The sequence below is a fragment of the Pelodiscus sinensis genome, chromosome 13, assembly GCF_052426305.1.
Source record: "Pelodiscus sinensis isolate ZL-2025 chromosome 13, ASM5242630v1, whole genome shotgun sequence".
In the NCBI taxonomy this organism is placed as follows: Eukaryota; Metazoa; Chordata; order Testudines; family Trionychidae; genus Pelodiscus; species Pelodiscus sinensis.
In genome coordinates this window covers 5,748,271-5,768,525 of record NC_143064.1, presented here as the reverse complement: position 1 = coordinate 5,768,525, position 20,255 = coordinate 5,748,271, and the positions used below count along the sequence as shown (strand labels likewise).

The window sequence follows — 20,255 nt, the reverse complement described above, 5'->3', positions numbered from 1 at the left end:
ACTCCTTGTTTTTAACGTTACAGACTAACAGGGCTACCCCTCTGAGACTTTCTGACTTATAAAGAATACCAACCAATCCTCCACCTGTCTGAAAATCAAAAGGGCTTGGGATGCTAACAGCTATCTGTGGGAATGTGCATCCTTTCCCAGCTCTGAGATCCTGATAGTTCTCTCAGTAATGACTGGAGAGGGAAAGAAGAGACTATCTAGGTAACGGATAAACTCCAAAGTCTGCATTTATGTTGCCAGGTTTTGGAATACAAGGATATCATTATATCGTGGTTTCACATAGGTCTGCGGGTGGTGTCTCAAGTTGTTCTACATCAGTTCCATGAGGTTATATAGTCTTCTCATCTGTTTAAAGAAAAACACATCATTTATTATCATCCTACAATTCTGAACACAGGCACTGTATTCTTCTCCCATTGGAAAAGCGTTGAATGTACGATACTACTAACTCTATGAGAGTCTTCACGAGTTACCTTATTCTTCAATGAACCCTGCTGTTGTGTGCTTTGGGTCATTGTCTGCAGAAGATACTGGCCACTGAGAGAGGTTGCAAATCATGCTTGTATTTATAGTTTCAAAGTTTGTGGGTGTGCCAGTCGTTCTTCCTCCCTGAAGCGGGATGCACTTCCCATGTCAGTTTCATGCTTTTCTCCTTGTTCACTCATCAAGTTAGAAAGCAATGCCTGCAGGAGAATAAATTCAGTAACTACTTGACATTACAGTAGTCACAGAACCATAAACGAATACTATATATTCCTTCTGTTCCCATTGCATGTTACCTTGGCTTGACATAACTCCAGCCATTCCTGCAGAGAAGGTTGTTGTTTCTTTTACTATTGTAATTCCAATCTCAATTCCTTTGCACTTCACCTAATAAACCATCTTGTTAGTCTTTAAAGTGCTGCATTGTCCTGTCTTTTGTTTTAGGTCCATTCCATAATGTCTGAATGGCCCTCAGAATCTGCCTCGTAGAAACAAAATCTGTCTAATTTAGAAACATTATCGCAGAAAGTTAGGAGTAGCATGTTACAACTGCATCATGTTACAAGTCCATTTTCTTGTACCTTGTGCATTTTCTGAGATTTTGGTTCCATGGGTCCTCCAATAAAGAGTGGTGGTCCTCATCCAGACAGAATCACTCTGTAACTTCCTGTTCAAGTAGACGAATTCTTTGTGCTGTGCATATTTCACCAGTCCTTAAGCTTCTCCTGCACTACTTCGTGGGAAGCTTTTTTTTTTTTCATTACACCTTACGGTACCTGTCATGTGCACTGGATTCTGAAGTCAGAAGGCCGTTTCGTCTTGTAACAGTATCCCAGTAGCTTATGCTCTAACATGCAGAAAGGATGTACCATTGGTCAATTGCCAATTATACGAGACTCGACCTGGGCAAAGTCGCTACAGGCCAATGTAAAAGAGGACTATGAAAGGTGATTGGGGTACCAGCTACCCAGAGACATCTCCACAGATTAACAATTGGGAATACATGTTCTTTACAGTGGCATCCAAGAGCGTAGCCTACTCCTCCATTGTGTCATCCAGGAGAATGGATGCATTTTAGACTGAAGAACTAAAGCTTCTGAATTCTACCAAAGACAGGATTGGTGGCAGGGGGGTGAAGGCCCAGTATGTTGGTCTAGTTTGAAATATTATAGATCAGTTTGTGTCCTCATACGTCCAGTGTTTAGATAGATTAGATCCTAAGCTAGATTTCAGCAAATGCTCTCGCAGAGGACACAGTTACATGTGAGCGGGTAGACTACATGCAATGTAGTCACTGACATAGGCACTCTCAATAAGACCAGAAAACATGGTTACAGGATCTCCTAGGATCTGGCTGTCCTCAGGTTTTCCCGGAGCAGGGAGCAGGAGGAGCCAATTTTTACCATTTCTGTCCCAGAGGAATTGATTGGCTCTTCTTATCTGTTCATCCCAACAGGAGCTGTCCACCTGTCTTCTCCAGAAAGAAGATAAAAACCCTCCAAATATGATATAAATGAGCACTGCTCAGGGTTGAACCGAGGTAAAAACAAATGGGACTTGAGTTAAACATTACGTTGATGGTGCATATTGTCCCCAGCCTTGGGCAACACTAAAATCTCAGGAAGCGTTTTGCTCCTTTGGGAAGATCTTACTGCCCTTGTCCTTCCAGACAGTTGTTAAGCTCAGAAACCATCAAAACCTGTGAAATCATTATAAATACATGGCAGGATTACAGAGAATGCAGCCAAGTTAAGAAGGAATATCAACATTTCTATGCTCTTAGGCGAGCGCCAAGTCCAACGTTTTTTCTCTGACAGGAGTCAGCACTAGCTGCATCCGACGAAGAAATTCTGCAACAGGCAGCATATGCTCCCAGGGGAAATTTCCTCCTCATCACCAATAGTTAGAGGATGACTTATGCCCGAGAGCTTATACGCCTTCCAAAGCTTTTATTCATTGATGCTTTAATATTTACTACAAGATCCCCAGATATATTGGTTAAAATATATTCTGTGTTAGAGAAGCTACATTTCATGAGTCGCATGAGTCTAAGGTCCAGAAACAACTGTTCCCTGGAGAACCCCTCCAATAATCTTGCGATTTTATAGAACCGAGAGCACCTTCTCCTTTTATTCTAGTCTACCGGACGCTCAGGGCAAATGAATGTCTGTTCCTCCTCATATCTTAATTAGACACGTAACAAACACACTAAATTTCATGTTCAGGATAGCAGAGCTCCTTTAAGTACTCTCTGCTAAGTACTGTGCAATCGGACCAGTTCTGCTGCACAAAAGGAATACAAACCCTGGGGGATATGGTCTTTCCAGGTTCATACATTTGCCATCAGCGTATGCCGCAAGAGAAAGGGAAGAACCCTCAAATACAGACAATAGGAACAACTAAAAGAATGGATCCTTTATGATCCAATAGGGCTGAAAAAATAAAGTCTGCATGTAAGAAAGCGTAACAATTACGTTAATTTACAAAAGAACGACTCAGACAACATCTTGCTGATGCTCCTCCCGTTAGTGACCTGTGAAAAGTGGTCTCCAGTAGAAGAGGTGGACACAATAAGAAATCAAATTTGCAGACTCACCTGCTGGTTTAAGAGAGCACTCCCCGTGGGACCCAGAACCCTATATTTTGTCCATACCGATTCCCTTTTACAAACTTTGCCATTTCCTTTTGTCCCTCAGTCTGATCAATTGACTGTTACATGAGGCCCAGTCCTCCTACCTCAAAGGACACGCTACCTTCTGCACCATAAGGGAGGGGGAACCAGGGAAAGGAAGGTCTCAGCACCTTTGGGAGTTCTGATGGTGGTGAGTGAGTGGGTTTATGTTGTGCTCGCACTCCCCAATTTCTGACCCTCTATTGAAAGTACATGGTATAGGACAGTGATTCTCAAACTGTGGTCCGCGGACCACTAGTGGTCTGCAGCTGCCTTCCAGGTGGTCTGTGGCTTGAGCTCAACCTCCCTCCCTCCTCCTGCAGCAGGGAGCCTGCGCTGGTGCTCCAGTCTTCCCTCCCTCCCTCCCTCCCTTTCCTCCACGAGGTTGAAGCGCCAGCGCGGGCTTCCTGCAGTGGGGAGAGAAAGCCCCGAGCCTTGCTGCACAATCCAACTCACAGTGAAGAAGCGCTCCCCTTCTCCCGGCTGGGGGAACAGCAGTGCACAGGCACGTGCCTGGAGGCTTTCCCTGATGCTCCCATTGGCTAGAATCCTGCCAATGGGAGCAGCGGGAGGTCGTTCCTGGGAGTGGCAAGTAAGTGCTCCCCATCCCTTCATGCCCATACCCCTCCACCCTCAGCCCCCTCACACACACCCTCCCCTGCCAAGACCCTATAATCCCAGCCTGCTCCTGCACCCTCCCCCCTGTCCAGACACCATCCCCACAGCGAGACATCTACCCCCAGCCTGCTCCTGAATCTTCCCTTGCTCTTGCACCCTCCCCCCGGTCAAACACCCTGCCCCCAGCCTGCTCCTGCACCCTTCCCCCTGTCCAGACACCCTACCCCCAGCCTGCTCCTGCATCTTCCCTTGCTCTTGCGCCCTCCCCCCTGGTCAGATACCCTGCCCGCAGACTGCTCCTGCACCCTCCCCCCTAACCAGACACCCTGCTCCCAGCCTGCTCCTCCACCCTATCGCCCATCCAGACCTCACTCCCCCATAACTATCACTGGCAGGCCTGTTCCACCTGCTGAACACCCCCCCCCATTTTGTCCCAACCCCAACACCTGGGGAGGGGGGTGGTCTGCAAACTCCACTAACCTGGAACCCCAGAAGGGTCTATCTGGCTCATGGGAAGCCCTAAACCTCAATTCTTCTTGTCCCTCCCTCAGTGAGGCTGGAGCAGGGATGGAGTTTTTTGGAAGGGTGGGGTTTTTTTTGCTTCTCACTTGTGTGGTCCCCAACTGATTTTTCTGTGCATCGATGGCTCCCAACCCACAAACGGTTCTCCACCCCTGCCATAAATAAAAAACCCATAGAAACCGTTTGTGTTGGACATAAAATAATATTTGACTTAATTTAAAATTAAGTTTGATAAGCTAACAGGAAAATGTTAAAGCACTTAGTCTGTTTAATAATTTAAATGAGTATTTCTTTTCACACTGGTTAAATTAAACCATTCTCCCTAGCTGCAGCACTAGCAAAATGGCTCGGGCATAATTATGTAATTAACAGTGAGTTTCCATTAGTAACTGGTGGTCCACAGAAATGCTTGCAGCGAGCCTGATGGACCACAGGCCAAAAAGTTTGAGAACCACTGGCTTAGGGAAACAAAGCATGGCTGCTCCCTAAAATAACTGAAAGAAAGTTGGGCATTCATTTGGGGACCCTGTAACACTGATAAACAAAGCCTGGCAATATGTTAGCTGGCTGATTCCAGGTAAAAAGAGTGTGTGAAATTCATAGAACTGCTAAGAAGATGTCCTTGATGAGTTGGCTAGGGCAGCTGACCACATGACTTGGGACTGCAGGTCTGCATGTGATAAAACGGAGAGGTGCAATCAGACAGCTGTTTAGATGGCCATCTCCCGGATACCGTTTGACTTATTATTTCAGGATCATAAACACAGGTGTTGCAGGGACTAAGGGTCCTAGAGGTACTGCCGCAGCCTCTGGCTTGAAGGGTTTCTATGATGTACAGTAAAACGCTCAGGGATTAGGGCGTTCTGGTTATCTAAAAATTCCGATTATCGGAGGGTCCCATCAACCTAGGAAAAACCAATAGTCAATAATAGTAAAACTCAGGTTTTTAATCTTGGTAGTTTTGTAGTGTGAGGCAGTTGGTCTCACATTTCTATTTCGAGTTAAAGATGATTAGCACTTCTTAAATAAAAAATTGTTAAGCCAATCATGGTAAACCAAGCCAGGCCTGTGCACCTGAGGATGTGACAGTATTGTGGCTGGGGGCAATGCCAGTTAAAGGTTTCTGGTTAACAGAGTGCTGCATAACAAAGGGTACGTCTAGACTACAGGGTTTTGTCGACAGAAGTTTTGTCAACAGATACTGTCGACAAAGCTTCTGTCGACAAAGAGCATCTAGACTACATTCAGTTCTGTCGACAAAGCAAGCCGCTTTGTCGATAAAACCCTGTAGTCTAGACACAACCCTACATGCAATAACACCTTCTGTCGACAGAACTCTGTCGACAGAAGGCGTTATGCCTCGTAAAATGAGGTTTACCAGCGTCGACAAAACTGCTGAGTTCTGTCGACGTTATGTCGACAGAACTCAGCGGTAGTGTAGACACAGGTATAGTTTTGTCGACAAAAGTCCACTTTTGTCGACAAAACTCTGTAGTCTAGACACACCCAAAGGTTTCACTGAATAGGGTTTGCAGTGTGGTTACATGGCTCTCAGCACCCCCACTATGAAATCTCTTCCAGCAGCTCTGATTATAACAACACACTAGATGAACCATCCAAATGTAAAGCCTAGCAAATTTGAAATAGTGACCTAGAAACCTCTTCACAAGAAATTCTAGAGAAAGCTCTTGCCAGATAGGCACACGGAAGCAGATACGCAGCGATTAAGCTGGAACTCTAGCAACCTTTCAAAGGGATTAAGGCTATGCCCCCTTTCTCCCCATCATGAAAAATATACCCTGCAGTGGATAAGTCTCCTCGGAAGGGCAAATACCCTGTTGCCAACAAAATGAATAGCCATGTTAAATATGTAGCTCTTGAGAGCTAGATGCCGCATAAGGAGGTTTCATTAGCTTTGGGAGGACAATATTAACCCCACAACATAGAGGTTTTAAACACGGGCTGCAGAGATAGTGTCAAAAAGGGTTAAATCCAGCCCTGGGAGAAGACTGGGGCTATGGAGCAAGCGGCAGGAGTATATAGCAGCCAATTCGGGCCCAGCTGGGGCTGTATAAATAAGCGGCTATTTATACTCTTGCTCCACCTGTGGAGTAGAAGGGACCTGGCTGCTAGGAGGCTGCAGAGAGGGTACCTGAGACAGAGTAGGGGGGGAAGGGCAGGCAGAGCTGAGGAGCTCTGGCCAGGAAAACTCCCAGGCTGAAACCTCGATCCCAAGGCCTGAAGTTATAAGGGAGGTGGCCGGGGCAGCAGAAGGCAGCAGGTCCTCACCCCTTGCCAATGATGAGCGACCATCTGAGGCTGCAGTCTGCCCCTGAGGCAGAGGCTAAGTGATGCCTGGCAGTGGTTCACTGAGGCAAGATGGGTTCAGGGGGCTTGGCAGGGGAGGCCCCAGAGTGTGTGGGCACTGTTTAGGGCAGCAAGGTGAGGAAAGAGCACCGCGGGCTGGAGGGACACAAGGCCTGAAAGGACAGAAGATAAGTAACAAAGGGCCAGAACTAGCCAAGAGGGGGTGCTTGGCAGCCGAAGAGTTAATTCCCAAGGAGACCAGCAGGAGGCGTGGTGACGGTGAGTCGTGACCGGTTACACCCTCCTATCTTTTTCGCCCTCAAGGATTTTGTGTAACTCCCCTTCTGTCTTTTGGCTGGTTGCGAGGGCTTTAATGGCTCCCATCTAGGCTCCCGAAAGACTGGATTTCAGAGCAGTCCCGAGACGGGCTGTTTGTTGGAACCTCTCTGAGGTGGGTTCTTACGCTCTACTTGACTCCTCTACATGTAACATGATATGTGGGGTCACCTGGTCAGAGAACACTTGCTGACACTCCTTACAGGAAAATCATCTAGGGCAGATTTGGTCCAACTGTGTATACTCTCTCATCTCATTCCAAGACCTTGAGGTTTATAAATGAGTGTGTTGGTAGTAGTAGTAGTTCTACTCAGTGCTTTTTTTGTGACAGTACTGCCTGGTACGCAGTACTGGCACCTCCAGACGCAGTACCGGCACCTCCTGTCAGAGTTCAACAACTTTTCTCCTGGGCTATGTCTAGACTCGCATGATTTTCCGCAAATGCTTTTAACAGAAAAGTTTTCCGTTAAAAGCATTTGCGGAAAAGAGCGTTTAGATTGGCACGGATGCTTTTCCGCAAAAGCACTTTTGCGCAAAAGCATCCATGGCCAATCTAGATGTGCTTTTCCGCAAAAAAGCCCCGATTGCCATTTTTGCGATCAGGGTTTTTTTTTTGCACAAAACAAATCTGAGCTGTCTACACTGGCCCTTTTGCGCAAAAGCTTTCCGCAAGAAGCACTGATTTCTTACATGAGATCGTCAGTGTTCTTGTGGAAATTCAAGTGGCCAGTGTAGACAGCCGGCAAGTTTTTCCACAAAAGCAGCTGCTTTTGCGGAAAAACTTGCCAGTCTAGACACAGCCCTGGAGTACCGGCACCTTAAAAAAAAAAAAAAGCACTGGTTCTACTACAATAGCTCATTGGTTTGGACGCTGTACGTGCACTTTGAAAGCTCTGTAGAGCATGCAGACAAGACAAAGGATAGTAGAAAGGAAGCTCGTTAACTCTTGTCCAATTCAGAACTGAAGACTGGCAGCTTTACTGATTTATTTCCATATAAATGAAGCCCCCACTCACTACATGTGCTATGCCAAAACCCCTAAGGCAATAGGTCAAAAGACCACAAGCAATTCTGTCTCCACCTTCCCCGCAGCCATACAACTTTTACTGATTACCATGAAAGAGAGAAGGGTTTTACTTTGCCCAGGAGGTGGCTGGTTTGTTCGTTTGTGCCTCTTGCACATGCCTGTTCGTGCAGATAAAACATGCACGGTAGCTCAGTTTGGTCTGAGCATGGGTGGAAGGAGGAGGAGAAAAGGGGAGAGGAGCCTGTCACTGATGGAACAACTGGGAAAGGTCGTGGAGACTTCTTCCCCCATCAAATCTTCCCTTGGGTTTTCAGCATCGGGCGGGACAATAAGGTCCAGTGATTTCCCCATTCCCTTGTCACCCCTCCAAAGGGAAAGAAGAATCCTCTCAGTATGACTGGGGGAATCAAAACTCTATTTTGTCAGAGGGCAAAGGAGCATGCAAGCTGCCAGCTCAACTTTTTCCATACTCAGGACTGTATAAATGGTACAGTTGGTTTGTCAGTACCTGGGAAATGAAGCTCTGCAGTGGAAGTGCTGACAGCCTTCACTAAAGGGGCATCAGCAGGCAGTGGAAATGTAATGGTACGTCCCAACCCTGGGCTTCGACGAGGCTTCCACATCACAGCGCGTCCCATTGTGCTGCATTGTCATGACATGACTGTCATGACACGTCATGATCTGGGCTCTGTCGTGACATAAATATGTTGTCAACATAGTACAGGCGTAATCGTATCCTACGGTTTGTCCTTGATTTGCAAGCACCTACGCATGGGATAAACTTTATTCCCACAAGCAGTCCCCCTGAGTGATTCAGGTCACAGCAACCGAAGCGCTGTCCACACCAGCGTTACGTTGATGGGAGACATTTTCCCACAGACATATCTTCTGCCTCTTGCAGAGGTGGAGTAATTATGCAGATGGGAAAATGCTCTCCCTTTGGCATACAGCATCTCCACCAGATGTGCTGCAGCTGTGCTGATGTAGCACGCCTAGGGGAGATCTGTCGACTGACGCCTCACATGCACAGAGCTAAACACAGGCATAAGTGTCTGCTGGCTGGCGCATGCAAGACACACGCCCATCGTTTCAAGGGGAGGAAAAGTACTGATTCAGAGTGATCCGGATCGCTTGGAGAACTGGGCACCAGCCACCAATATATTTTAATGTGTCTAAAAGCATTCGGCTGGAAACAAAGAACATGGTCCAGATGTACAGAAACGGGGACGCTGGGAAGCAGTGTTTCGAAAAAGGTTTAGAGGTTGTGGAGAAAAATTAGGGTACGTCTACACAGCAACATTATTTCGAAATAACCAGTGTAATTTTGAAATAACGCAGGCAGTTATTTCGAAATAATGTCGAAATGCTGTCAAGCTGGAGGATTTCTTACTCTGACTCCTGTAACCCTCATGCTATGAGGAGTAAGAGATGTCGGGGGAAGAGTGCTCAATTTCAAAATAAGTGCTGTGTAGATGCTCCCATTTTCGAAATAAGCTATGCGGTTGACATCACTCAAGTTGCGTAGCTTATTTCGAGTTAAGCCCTGCTGTGTAGACGCACCCTTAGCTGAACAAGAGCTCTGGGTGGGATGCTTTGGCCAAAAGAGCTAATGGGATGCATAAACAGGGGCATCTTGCATAGGAGTCGAGTTCAGGGCCACAGAGACAATTATATCATAGGGTTACTGAGCGCCACAGAACCAAACTGAAAAACCTGCATATGAGGCAGCACCTCCAGTATCTGTCGTTCCAGCACTGATGCTAGAGAGATAATTTTACCTCTCTCTTTGGAACTGATACGACCACTGTCGGAACGTTGTGTCCAGTTCATCTACCAGGGATGATCTCGACGGTGCTTGGTCCTGCTGTGGGGACTTGATGACCTCTTGAGGTCCCTTCCAGTTCTAGCATTCTATGATCCCGTGATTCCATTCTGGTGACCACAATTCCAGAAGGAGGTTGACCATTTGGATTTCAGAGAAGAGCCACAAGCATGATGAAAGGATTAGGAAAGATGCCATGTAGTTTTAGACTCAAGGTGCTCAATCTTTTTAGCTTAACTAAGAGAAGGTTAAGGGGTGAACTGATTACAGTCTATAAGTATCTGCACATGGAATAAATATTTATTAATGGGCTCTTCAGATAGCAGAAAAAGGTCTAACATGATCCAATGGCTGGAAGTGGAAGCAAGAGAAATTCAGCCTGGAAACAAGGTGCAAATTTACTAAGGGTCTTGATGGAGTCTCCATCTCTGACCATTTTTAAATCGAGATTGGATGTTTTTCTAGAGGACCGACTCTAGGAGTTATCCAGGGATGTTCTATGACCTGTGTAACACAGGAGTCAGACTAGGTGATCACAATGGTGTCTTCTGGCCTTTGAACCCAGGAAAGACCACCAAAATATAAAAACGTGACGTTGTTTTTTCAAACTTAAAAAACAAACAAAAATAACCTAGCCACTGCAATGAAAAACTCCATTTTATTACATCCTGTTCTGAGGTCGCTTGCAAAACCTGAAATGGAAAATGACCATTAACATGGAGGAGTGATAGTTGTAAAGTCTTATCCAACCATTGAAATATTTATTTTTTACCTTCTAGATCTCTGTTCAGGGCAACTTCCCTTGTATTTCCTTTCAGTGGTACACCTGGGCACCTGGGTCCCATCTTCCTTGGGTGGGGATATGCATTTCTCTCGCTCCGGACCAGCGTACTTCTAGTCTTCTTTGCACCCTGCCCTCACTGCGTCATTCCCAGGACAAACAAGTTTACCAAGACGACCTGCCTATCTTGTGAGGCAGTTAAGTGGTATAATGGCATTATGGTGGTATAATGTGCAAGGAATCACACTGAATTCCCTTTGCAAGCCGACTTTATTCTTAAGGCACAATGCATTGCAGAGGAAACAGTGAAAACAATAAAAGAACCTACATCTATACTAAGCTTACCAGACAGAATCCCACCTCTAACACGGGCTTTGTCAGGACCAGACCTTCAACACCCCACCCCCGGGGTTTTCTTTTTGGTCACAAGTTCATCACAGCCGCAGCTCAGAACTAGCATCGTCATAGCATGTTTAGTTCCCCTTGGTACAGGTCAGGAGGACTTGGATCTGGAATATTCAGAAGCAGGTATTTGGAACATAATAGGTTTCTCTCTCCAGGGCACACTTTCGAAAGATGGAGTTGGGTACTTCCCAAAACCCGCTCAGGGCCTGTGCAGTAGAGCACAGATCTTCTTGCAAGATTAGATCGCGATGTTGTCCATTGCGGTACACCGTACTTCTGTACATACACTGTGTTGACCCTACAGTGCAGGTAGGATGGTTTATAAAATGGCAACATTTGTAACAAATTATAAACGTATCTACAAAATTATCTGCTGGAATTACTGTTACTAGCTGTTATCTTCATGTTCTTGCAAACCAGGTGATCCTGACCACTGACTGAAAAATGCAAACATCCACCTAAAAAACAAAACAAACCTTATCAAACTTCAGGTTTATTCATTCAAAAACTTTTCACACTGTTGGTGGCCTGAACAGTCCATCACGATAACATTATGTTGCAGAGTATTACATTTAACCTGATTTTAAATAGGATGAAAATAAATTGCTACTGCTATTTTCTCCGCTATTTTAAGCTACTTCTAATTTTATAAACAAAAGCAGGGCTACATTACTAATTTTTGGAAGAAAAAATAAAATTCATTCAAGCAAGAAATGTGGTCTTTTATGTATAATTACAAGAGAAAATTCTGTGAAACATAGTACTCCCACATAAAACTTAAAATAGGGGGGGAAATCTGTAATTATATAAGAAACTTTTGGCCTAAGCAGCAAATTTGTGCGATTGATACAGAAGACGTTCTTGGTTTGTAATGCCTTCCAAAAAGTCTGTCTCAGTCTTTATCTAGAAATGAGAACACATTCTTTATTTAAGAAATTGCCCATTTCTTACCAAAACGACTTGTCATGTAAATGAACAAAGTGTTCTGAAATCTCCCATGCAAAAGTGTGTCCCAGAACTTGAGCTCAGAAGGTTTTTTGCTAATGTTTGCCTGTGTAAAGTTGTCTTGACAATCTTACATGAAAAATGCATGCGTCTGTTGAAATATGTAATTCAGTGTCTTGACATAACTGTTCCATAATGCAACTGTCATGAAAAATAATAGTTCTGTCATTTGGATTATACTAATTCCATAGGTAGCATTACAAAGTCAGGATTTGCTGAGAATCACATAATGGATTCTCCATATCCATCTCTCCACATCCAACAGCAAATAATTCTGCTATCTGCTGGCAAATGTTGACTTTTTAGTGGCAACCATTATCTTTACATTTAATAGTCCCAGGAAAATCATTATAAACAGACAGAAAAGCATCACCACAAGTTTGAGAGTTACCATTTAGCTGCTAAAGATCCACATTCAGCATAGGTTTGACTTCAAGTGAATATTCAAGACAATCATCAGTTTGCTTGGTCTCTTCTCTTCAGCTCTGAAGGATGCAAAAATTGTTCCAAGATGGAGGAATCTGCCTATAAATTTCTTTTTGCAGAATCAGGGGCGATATTTGCTGTCCGCGCAAAGGAGTGGAGTCTTAAACTCTACTGAGGCCTTGGTGTATTTCCCTAGTATAAACGTTTACTTTTATTACTACTAGTAGTTTGGTGGTTTCATCTTTAATCCAAATTGGATGATAGTCTACACCCCAAGACCAGCAAAATCTTACAGTCTTATATACATGAAGGCTGCGTCTAGACTGGCAAGTTTTTCCGCAAAAGCAGCCACTTTTGCGGAAAAACTTGCCAGCTGTCTACACTGGCCACTTGAATTTGCGCAAAAACACTGACGGTCTCATGTAAGATTGTCAGTGTTCTTGTGCAAATACTATGCTGCTCCCTCTCAGGAAAAAACCGTCTTGCGTAAATGCTTTTGCGCAAGAGGGCCAGTGTAGACAGCTAAAAACTGTTTTGCGCAAAAAAGCCCCGATGGTGAAAATGGCGATCAGGGCTTTCTTGCGCAAAACCACGTCTAGATTGGCCCGGATGCTTTTCCACAAAAAGTGCTTTTGCGCAAAAGCATCCGTGCCAATCTAGATGCTCTTTTCCGCAAATGCTTTTAATGGAAAAACTTTGCCGTTAAAAGCATTTGCGGAAAATCATGCCAATCTAGACGTAGCCGGAGATGTTTCCCCCGGCTTTATGAAAATTGACTTATGAATATAAATATGTAGAACTCAAAGGTAGGTGCTTTAGACAAACTACCTCATGTAACTTATCAATCTGATGTTACAAACTGCTGGATCTGTAGAGCCTATTTTGGCGCATGTATCATTCTTGTTTCTGAAGTTAGAAATATGAAGTGCTAGTCTATTTATAGTTTTAAATGTGCTGATGAGAGCCATTACTAATGCCCTGGAAGCCTTATGACTGGGTGATCAGTTCAACGACTTGCAAACAGCCTTGTTTGTCCTGTAAGCCCAAACAATAGTTGGTGCTAGAAAGACAGGTGACCATACCACCTAGTACCAAAATCCAGTTGGAACTTGGTATTTTTCTATGGAAGCAGGAATGTAAAAAAAAATTCCTGCCCCAGAGGAAAGACTATTTAAGCAATGGGAAGCAATCACTTTTGTCTTTGGCTGGCCAGGGAAACTGTCTGGCATAATCTAAAAGGATACAAAGAATTTTTAAAAAGCTGCAGTTTCAGATTAGAGTAAAAGACTTTGTCTCTGACTTCATAAGATTATGCCTGAAATAAGAACAGCTGTGTTGGTTAAGAATTTGGAGGTCATAAGTTTCTTAGTCAGTTAGAACTAGCAATGCATTTTCATTTTCATGTAGTAACTTACTTCGATCTGTTTTCACTTACAACCACTGAAATCTACTGTTTGTAGCTGATAAACAAACATGTTTTCATTATCAGGCCCAGTGTAGATGAATTGTTACTGGGATTGGAGAGGGAGCAATTACTATGCATCTCTCTCTTTCATTGAAAAAGGGAGCTTACCTGATTAACTTTCACTGTGTAAAACTTTTACCCAGAGAAAAATAGATTTATTTTGGGGGGTTTTGTCCCATTTGGGGGATTGGCTTCCTGGGTGCTGTACCCTAGAAACGATGAGCTATCGTTTTACAGTGTCTTCATTGCTCTATAAGGGGGTGGTAACCCCAACTCTGTTCTGTGTTGGGGGGAGACCAGAGGATCTGGTCGGCAGGACAGGGTGGAGGGGAGCAGCAGAAAGCAAGAAGGCAGGCATCAGTCACATGATCACCACTCTGGGGAACAATCCCAAAATGTCTCCTGGGACCGCCCCCCCATCACAATGCAGTCTACCAGCATCAGATCAAATAAAGTGGAAGCAAAGCAATAGCGCTAATGGGGATGCAGACAGAGTAGAGGGGATGCCCACAGAGCATCCCCATTAGCGCTATTGCTTTGCTTCCACTTTATTTGATCTGATGCTGGTAGATTGCATTCTGAAGCTATGCAAGTTTCTGGCCTCTTTCCAGTTCTGCCACCAACATAAGCACTGACATTCACTAAATCCATGTACAGTGTAAAGCTACAATGGGTACCAATATGGCTTTGAATTGCTATCGAGTAATTTCAGACATGGACTCTCATTCAACTTCATAGCCAGCTCGACTGAGAAGGTAAACGTTGGTACCTTCCATACCCCTAGCACAGGGGTCTCCAACGTTTTTAAGCATGAGATCACTTTTTGAATTTAAGTGCAATCCAGAATCTCTCTCAAACACCTTTGCCCCGCCTCCTTCCTGCCCCTTCTCTGAGGCCCAGCCCCTGCTCCCTCCATCCTCCCTCATCCTCACTCACTTTTATCAGGCTGGGAGCAGAGGGCTGGGATGCAGGGAAGGGGGATGAGGACTTCGATTTTGGGCTAACGGATTTGGAGTGTGGGAGGGGTTCTGAGCTGAGCCTGGGGCAGGAAGATGAGGTGCAGGAGGGTTCAAGTCTGGATCCAGGGTTTGGAATGCAGATTCCAACTGGGCACCACCTACCACAGGTGGCTTCTGGGTGGTGGTGCAGGGGACTAAGGCAGGCTCACCTCTACTCTAGCCTGGCACCACTCCCAAAAGCAGCCAGCAAACTTCCTCTATCCCTGCTCCCCACCCCGCTCTGTGGAGGGAGGTGGGCAGCTCCGAGGCTGAGGGCAGGAGCTGCACAGTAGTGCTGAGACAGGCAAATAAAAGGGCCAGCACTTGACAGCCTCCCAGCCAAACCAGTCAGGATCTCTTGTCAAACGCTCCAAGATCTACCCGTAGATCCCGATCGACTGGTTGGTGACCACTGCCCTACTGAAGTCTCACAGAGGTAGCCGTGTTAGTCTGCAATTGCAAAAACTTAAAATATCACAAATGTTCCTGCAGCACTTTAGAGACTAACAAAAAATGTAGATGGTACCATGAGCTTTCATGGGCACAGCCATCTTCTTCAGAGGAATGGAGCAAAGGGTCCAGAGGTACAAATAAACAGCAGAAAAAGAGGGCGTGGGGAAGGGAAAAAATCTTGTCAATTAGAGTGCCTGTGCTAAATGAGGTGTGCCTGTGCAATTAGAGTGCCTGTTGAATGTAGCAGCCCATCCACTTCATGTCTTTGCTCAAATCTTGATTAAATGTGTCAAATTTGCAAATGAAGGCAAGTTCCACAGTTTCTCTCTCCAGCTGGTTTTTGAAATCGCTTTGTAATAGTAGTGTCACTTTTAGATCCATTTGTGAGTGCCCGGGGAAGCTGAAATGTTCCCCAGCAGATTTCTGTGTGTTGCCATTTCGAATATCTCATTTGTGTCCATTAATCCTTTGTTGTCGAGGCTGTCTAGGTTAGCCAATACACATGGCAGAGGGGCACTGCTGGTACTTGATGGTGTAGATCCCATTAGAGGATGTGCAATTATATGAGCCGCTGATGTAATTAGGTCCTGCGATGATGTCGCTTGTATAGATGTACGCTCCATTCATCTGAAGAAGTGGGTTGTGCCCACGAAAGCCCATGGTACCATCTACATTTTTGGTCAGTAGTGAAGTCAAGTTTGACTTGTCTTTGTGACAGAACTTCGTTGTTCTGATCCAACAGGCTGATTGGCCTACGTGCTGAGGGAAAAGGGAGGTCACATTTTGGGAGGGTTGGCTACACCTCCACAACCACAAAAATAGCCAAAAGGAAAATGCACGATTCTTGTTCTTCTCTATGGTAAATGGGAACGTAACGTGTCTAGCTCCTGCTGACGACAAATGAACTCATGTTCACAGACTTTCTATTACACATCAGATGAGCCGATCTGTCTTCACTATCTACATCTTCCCCTGTAACCATCACAGCAGGTTGCCCCCTATCCTGCTAACTAAACAAACTCAAGCTATGATTACCAACGTCTTTGGTAATCATGTGATGTCTGAGCCTGCAAACCTGTTCTCATAGAAATAATTCTTATTCATGTGGGTAACTTTTGTGGGACTACCAGTGCAAATAAGACTTCTGTAGGATCAACCCTTTGGTTTATTCCTTGATGTTTCATTCCTGATGTATGTTGCAGGGTTTTCTTTAAAAAATAATATTCTGTTTAAAATTCCAGTTTTCCTATGGAAAGCAGACACCTTCCACCAACATCTCTATTTTGTTGACATCCCAAGCATCATAGGAACATAAGAATGGCCAGACTGGGTCAGACCATTGATCCATCTAGCCCAGTATCCTGTCTGATGACAGTGGACAATACCAGGGGCCCCAGAGGGAGGGAACACAACAGGTAATCCTCATGTAATCCCTCCCCTGTCACCCATTTCCAGACAAACAGAGGCTAGGGACACCATTCATACTCATCCTGGCCAATAGCCATTGATGGACCTAACCTCCGTGAATCTATCTAGCTCTTTTTTGAACCCTATTAAAGTCCTAGCCTTCACCACATCCTCTGGCAAGGAGTTCCACTGGTTGACTGTGCGCTGCATGAAGAAAAACTTCCTTTTGTTTGTTTCAAACCTGCTGCCTATTAATTTTGTTTGGTGACCCCTAGTTCTTATATTGTGGGAATAAATAAATAACTTTTCCTTAGTCACTTTTCCCATACTAGTCATGATTTTATAGATTTCTATCATATCCCCCGTCAATCTCCTCTTTCCTAAACTGGAAGGTCCAAGTCTTTTTAATCTCTCTTCATATGGGACCCATTCCAAACCCCTCACCATTTTTGTTGTCCTTTTCTGAACCTTTTCCAATCCAATCCATCGAAAAAAGCTTCAACGGACATTTTCCAACCGACCACCAGTTGTTCATCTTGAACAGAAAGATTCTGCTGAGCACCTCCAAGGCAGCAGAGGACCTGAGAGGCAGCGACCCCTCCGCCGCATGGACCAGAGGCATTTCTATTGGTCTGCCTTTGGAGTGAGCACAGTGCAATGTTTAAAAAACAAAACAAAACACCCAGGCCGCGTCTACACTGGCCAGTCTTGCACAAGACCATACGCAAATGAGGCGTGGCGATGAATATCACAGCACCGCGTTTGCATACTTAATGAGCCGCCATTTTACACAAATGCCCCTTGCGCAAAATTGTGGCTCGTTTGCGTATGTTCTTGTACAAGACTGGCCAGTGTAGATGTAGCCCCACAGTATTCGCAAGCTCCTTTGTATTTCAGAGCAGAATCAGCAAAAGGAACATTTATGCATCTTAAAAACATCCAAGCGTCTGGCTAGTGTGCCCTATAAACGCGGGCGGAGACTTGGGCAATAGCCCCTCAGCTGCGCCCTATCCACCCGAGACTTAGCCGCTTCCATGCCAACCAGAGCCCAGCCCCTACTGTGGTTGTTGGCCCCTGCCCTCTGCCAGCCTCCCCATTATTACCAGTAGGCCCAGACCAGCACGCTCACTAGAGAACCAGGGGAGGGGGATAAGGCTGGGAAGCACGCCCCCCCCCCCTCTGCCTGAGGGAGAAAAGTCAGGCAGCATAGCCACAGCAAGGCAGGAGGGGCCTGAAGTGCCATGATGGCATGGAAGAGGAGCCTCCTGTTGAGCGGGAAGCAGGAGAGGGGCCGAGGATGAAACGTGGGCAGGGCCACACCTGGCTGGGTGGGGAGGCTCAGCCTCCGTTGGCCTATGAGACCCGCTGCGGAAGCCTAGAAACAGATGTATAAGACACACGCCGCTGTGCAAGGGAAGGCCCCCAATCAACAAACCAGCCCTCCTCAGCTTTTAAAAACACGCGCAACTCAGAGTGCCTGGTGAGGTCCCCCTTGATTAGCAGGCGAGCGCACGCTTACGTGCCATGCGGAATCCAGACCTCTGGAGACACACGCAACTTTCCACGGGCATCTCTTGCTGCACTCTAGAACAGACACGTGTCAAAACCAAACCGCCCTTGGACTGCCCGATCCCATCCTGTCTGAGCCATGCAGAGCAGGTCATGAGCTGCTAAGCAATACATAAAAGTATGTGGGGTTGCCGTCACTTCTAAGGGATAGCTCTTGATTTGCCAGACCGCGTTATCTGATGAAGACGTTTGGTTTTGGTTTAAATCTGGAGAACTGAGCCGCCACTTTTTTTTCCCCGTGTAGGGGTCACTTGGAAAGCTTTGAAAATAGGTCTCATTGAGGGAAGTGAAGACACTTAACCATAGCTATTGGTATAATCACACTTATTTGAGAAATTGTAATTTCAAGACAATGCAATAATCTGAAAAACAAAGAGGAAAAGAAAGATAGTGGGTATATAGTAATAGGTACCAACATTCATTCCTGAAATAGCTGACTTTAAGCGCTGCCTTAAATAAGACACATTATAGAAATAAACTGTTATATTTTAACAATACCCACCTTAAAACACATGTGTAGAATCCACTGTCTTCCAACTCAGCCGAATGAAACCATATCGAATCTTCATCCTTGCTCATCCTAACTTCTGAAAATATAATGGGTTCTTCTAAATCTCCTTTGTTTTTGTACCACATAAGCCTAAGACCTGTGCTTTGGGCCATGCTATAATTAGTCCTGATATAGCTGTAGAAAAGGGCACATTTCACTCGGACTGGTTCACCTGCCAAAGCCATGTATGTCTTGAGATCCACTGACCAGTCAATGCAACCATCAACTGAAAGGAAAACAATAAAACAAATATTAATACAGAGATAGTTTTCAAGGTAGAGAGAGGCAACCTGTGATATGCAGTAGATCAATTTTAAAAAAAATCTTTATTTTTAAGCCACTGTCAATCATCTGTCGCAATTAACCGCAACGGAAGGTTTTCAATAGATTTGAGTTTTCTGTAAAAACAAAACAATGTGATTTGGAGAGTGCATTTTTAGCTCTATCCCATTCTATCCAGATGCTAGCTCTTTTATAAATAACAAGTGTTCTTACTTTAGCCACTTGACCTGAAAAACCAGTTGAGAGCTGTGTAATTAGAGAAAATGCATGTCAGCATCTGATTGCAACCCACCCTGTAAACCTCCCCTAGGCACCTCTTCTAACGGTCTGTTACTGGCACAAGGTGCTTCTTCCGCTACCCTGTGAACTTTGCAGTCACCCTGTTTTTATAGCTTCCTCCTCCTTAGAGCTCACGCTGTCTCCAGGCTGTATTCAGCTCTGGTTCTGGTCTCTGGGCTTCTACACCTGTGGCTGGGAGGGGAACCCATCGTATCAGGCTCCCGCCCAGTGACCCTGTAACCAGAAGCCTAGGTCTTCTCAGTCCCCGTCCTTCGGCTGTTTCTCTGGGTTGCATCCTTTCTATCCTTCCTTTCTTCTGGCCAACGGAGGTTTTTCTACTCCTTGTGGCTACTTCATTCCCTCCTAGTCTCTTACTTCAGGGCAGGATCCCCGGACTCACTTTCCTCCTGGATTTCCTCCTTCTCCCTGGCACCCTCCTTCAACTCAGAGTGACTGTAACGTCCTTCCCCTCTAGCTACCTTCTGTTCTCAGCTCCCTGGCTGTAGAGAGCTGGGGTGGCCGTTCTCCAGACAGGCTTCTTGTCTGAGGTGATACCAGGCAGGCGTGTGTGTGTATGTGTGTGTGTGTGTGTGTGTAGACGGAGCTTGGTCCTGCCTTGAGGGCGGGGGGCTGGACTCGATGACCTCTCGAAGTCCCTTCCAGTCCTATGATTCTATGATTCTATGTGTGTGAGTGAGTGAGGCTGGGGCGACACATTGCACCAGCCTCCCTCCCCCATGCTCTGGTGGGCAGGGAGAAGGCTGGGGATGATTTCTCCCCTCCCCCTCTCCCAGGAGCGAGGCCAGGGGCAGGGCTGAACCATGGGGGTGGGACAGACAA

At 45.6% G+C, this 20,255-nt stretch overlaps 1 protein-coding gene across 1 annotated transcript in view; it reads right to left on the bottom strand.

Moving 5' to 3' along the window:
- The window catches only part of IL1RAPL2 (interleukin 1 receptor accessory protein like 2), a 672,068-nt gene that overhangs the window by 306,607 nt on the left and 345,206 nt on the right, over window positions 1-20,255 (bottom strand). The window contains exon 3 of the mRNA XM_006127932.5: window positions 18,807-19,080. Within this exon, the coding sequence (XP_006127994.2) occupies window positions 18,807-19,080 (274 nt within the window). The remainder of the gene's footprint in view (window positions 1-18,806; window positions 19,081-20,255) is intronic.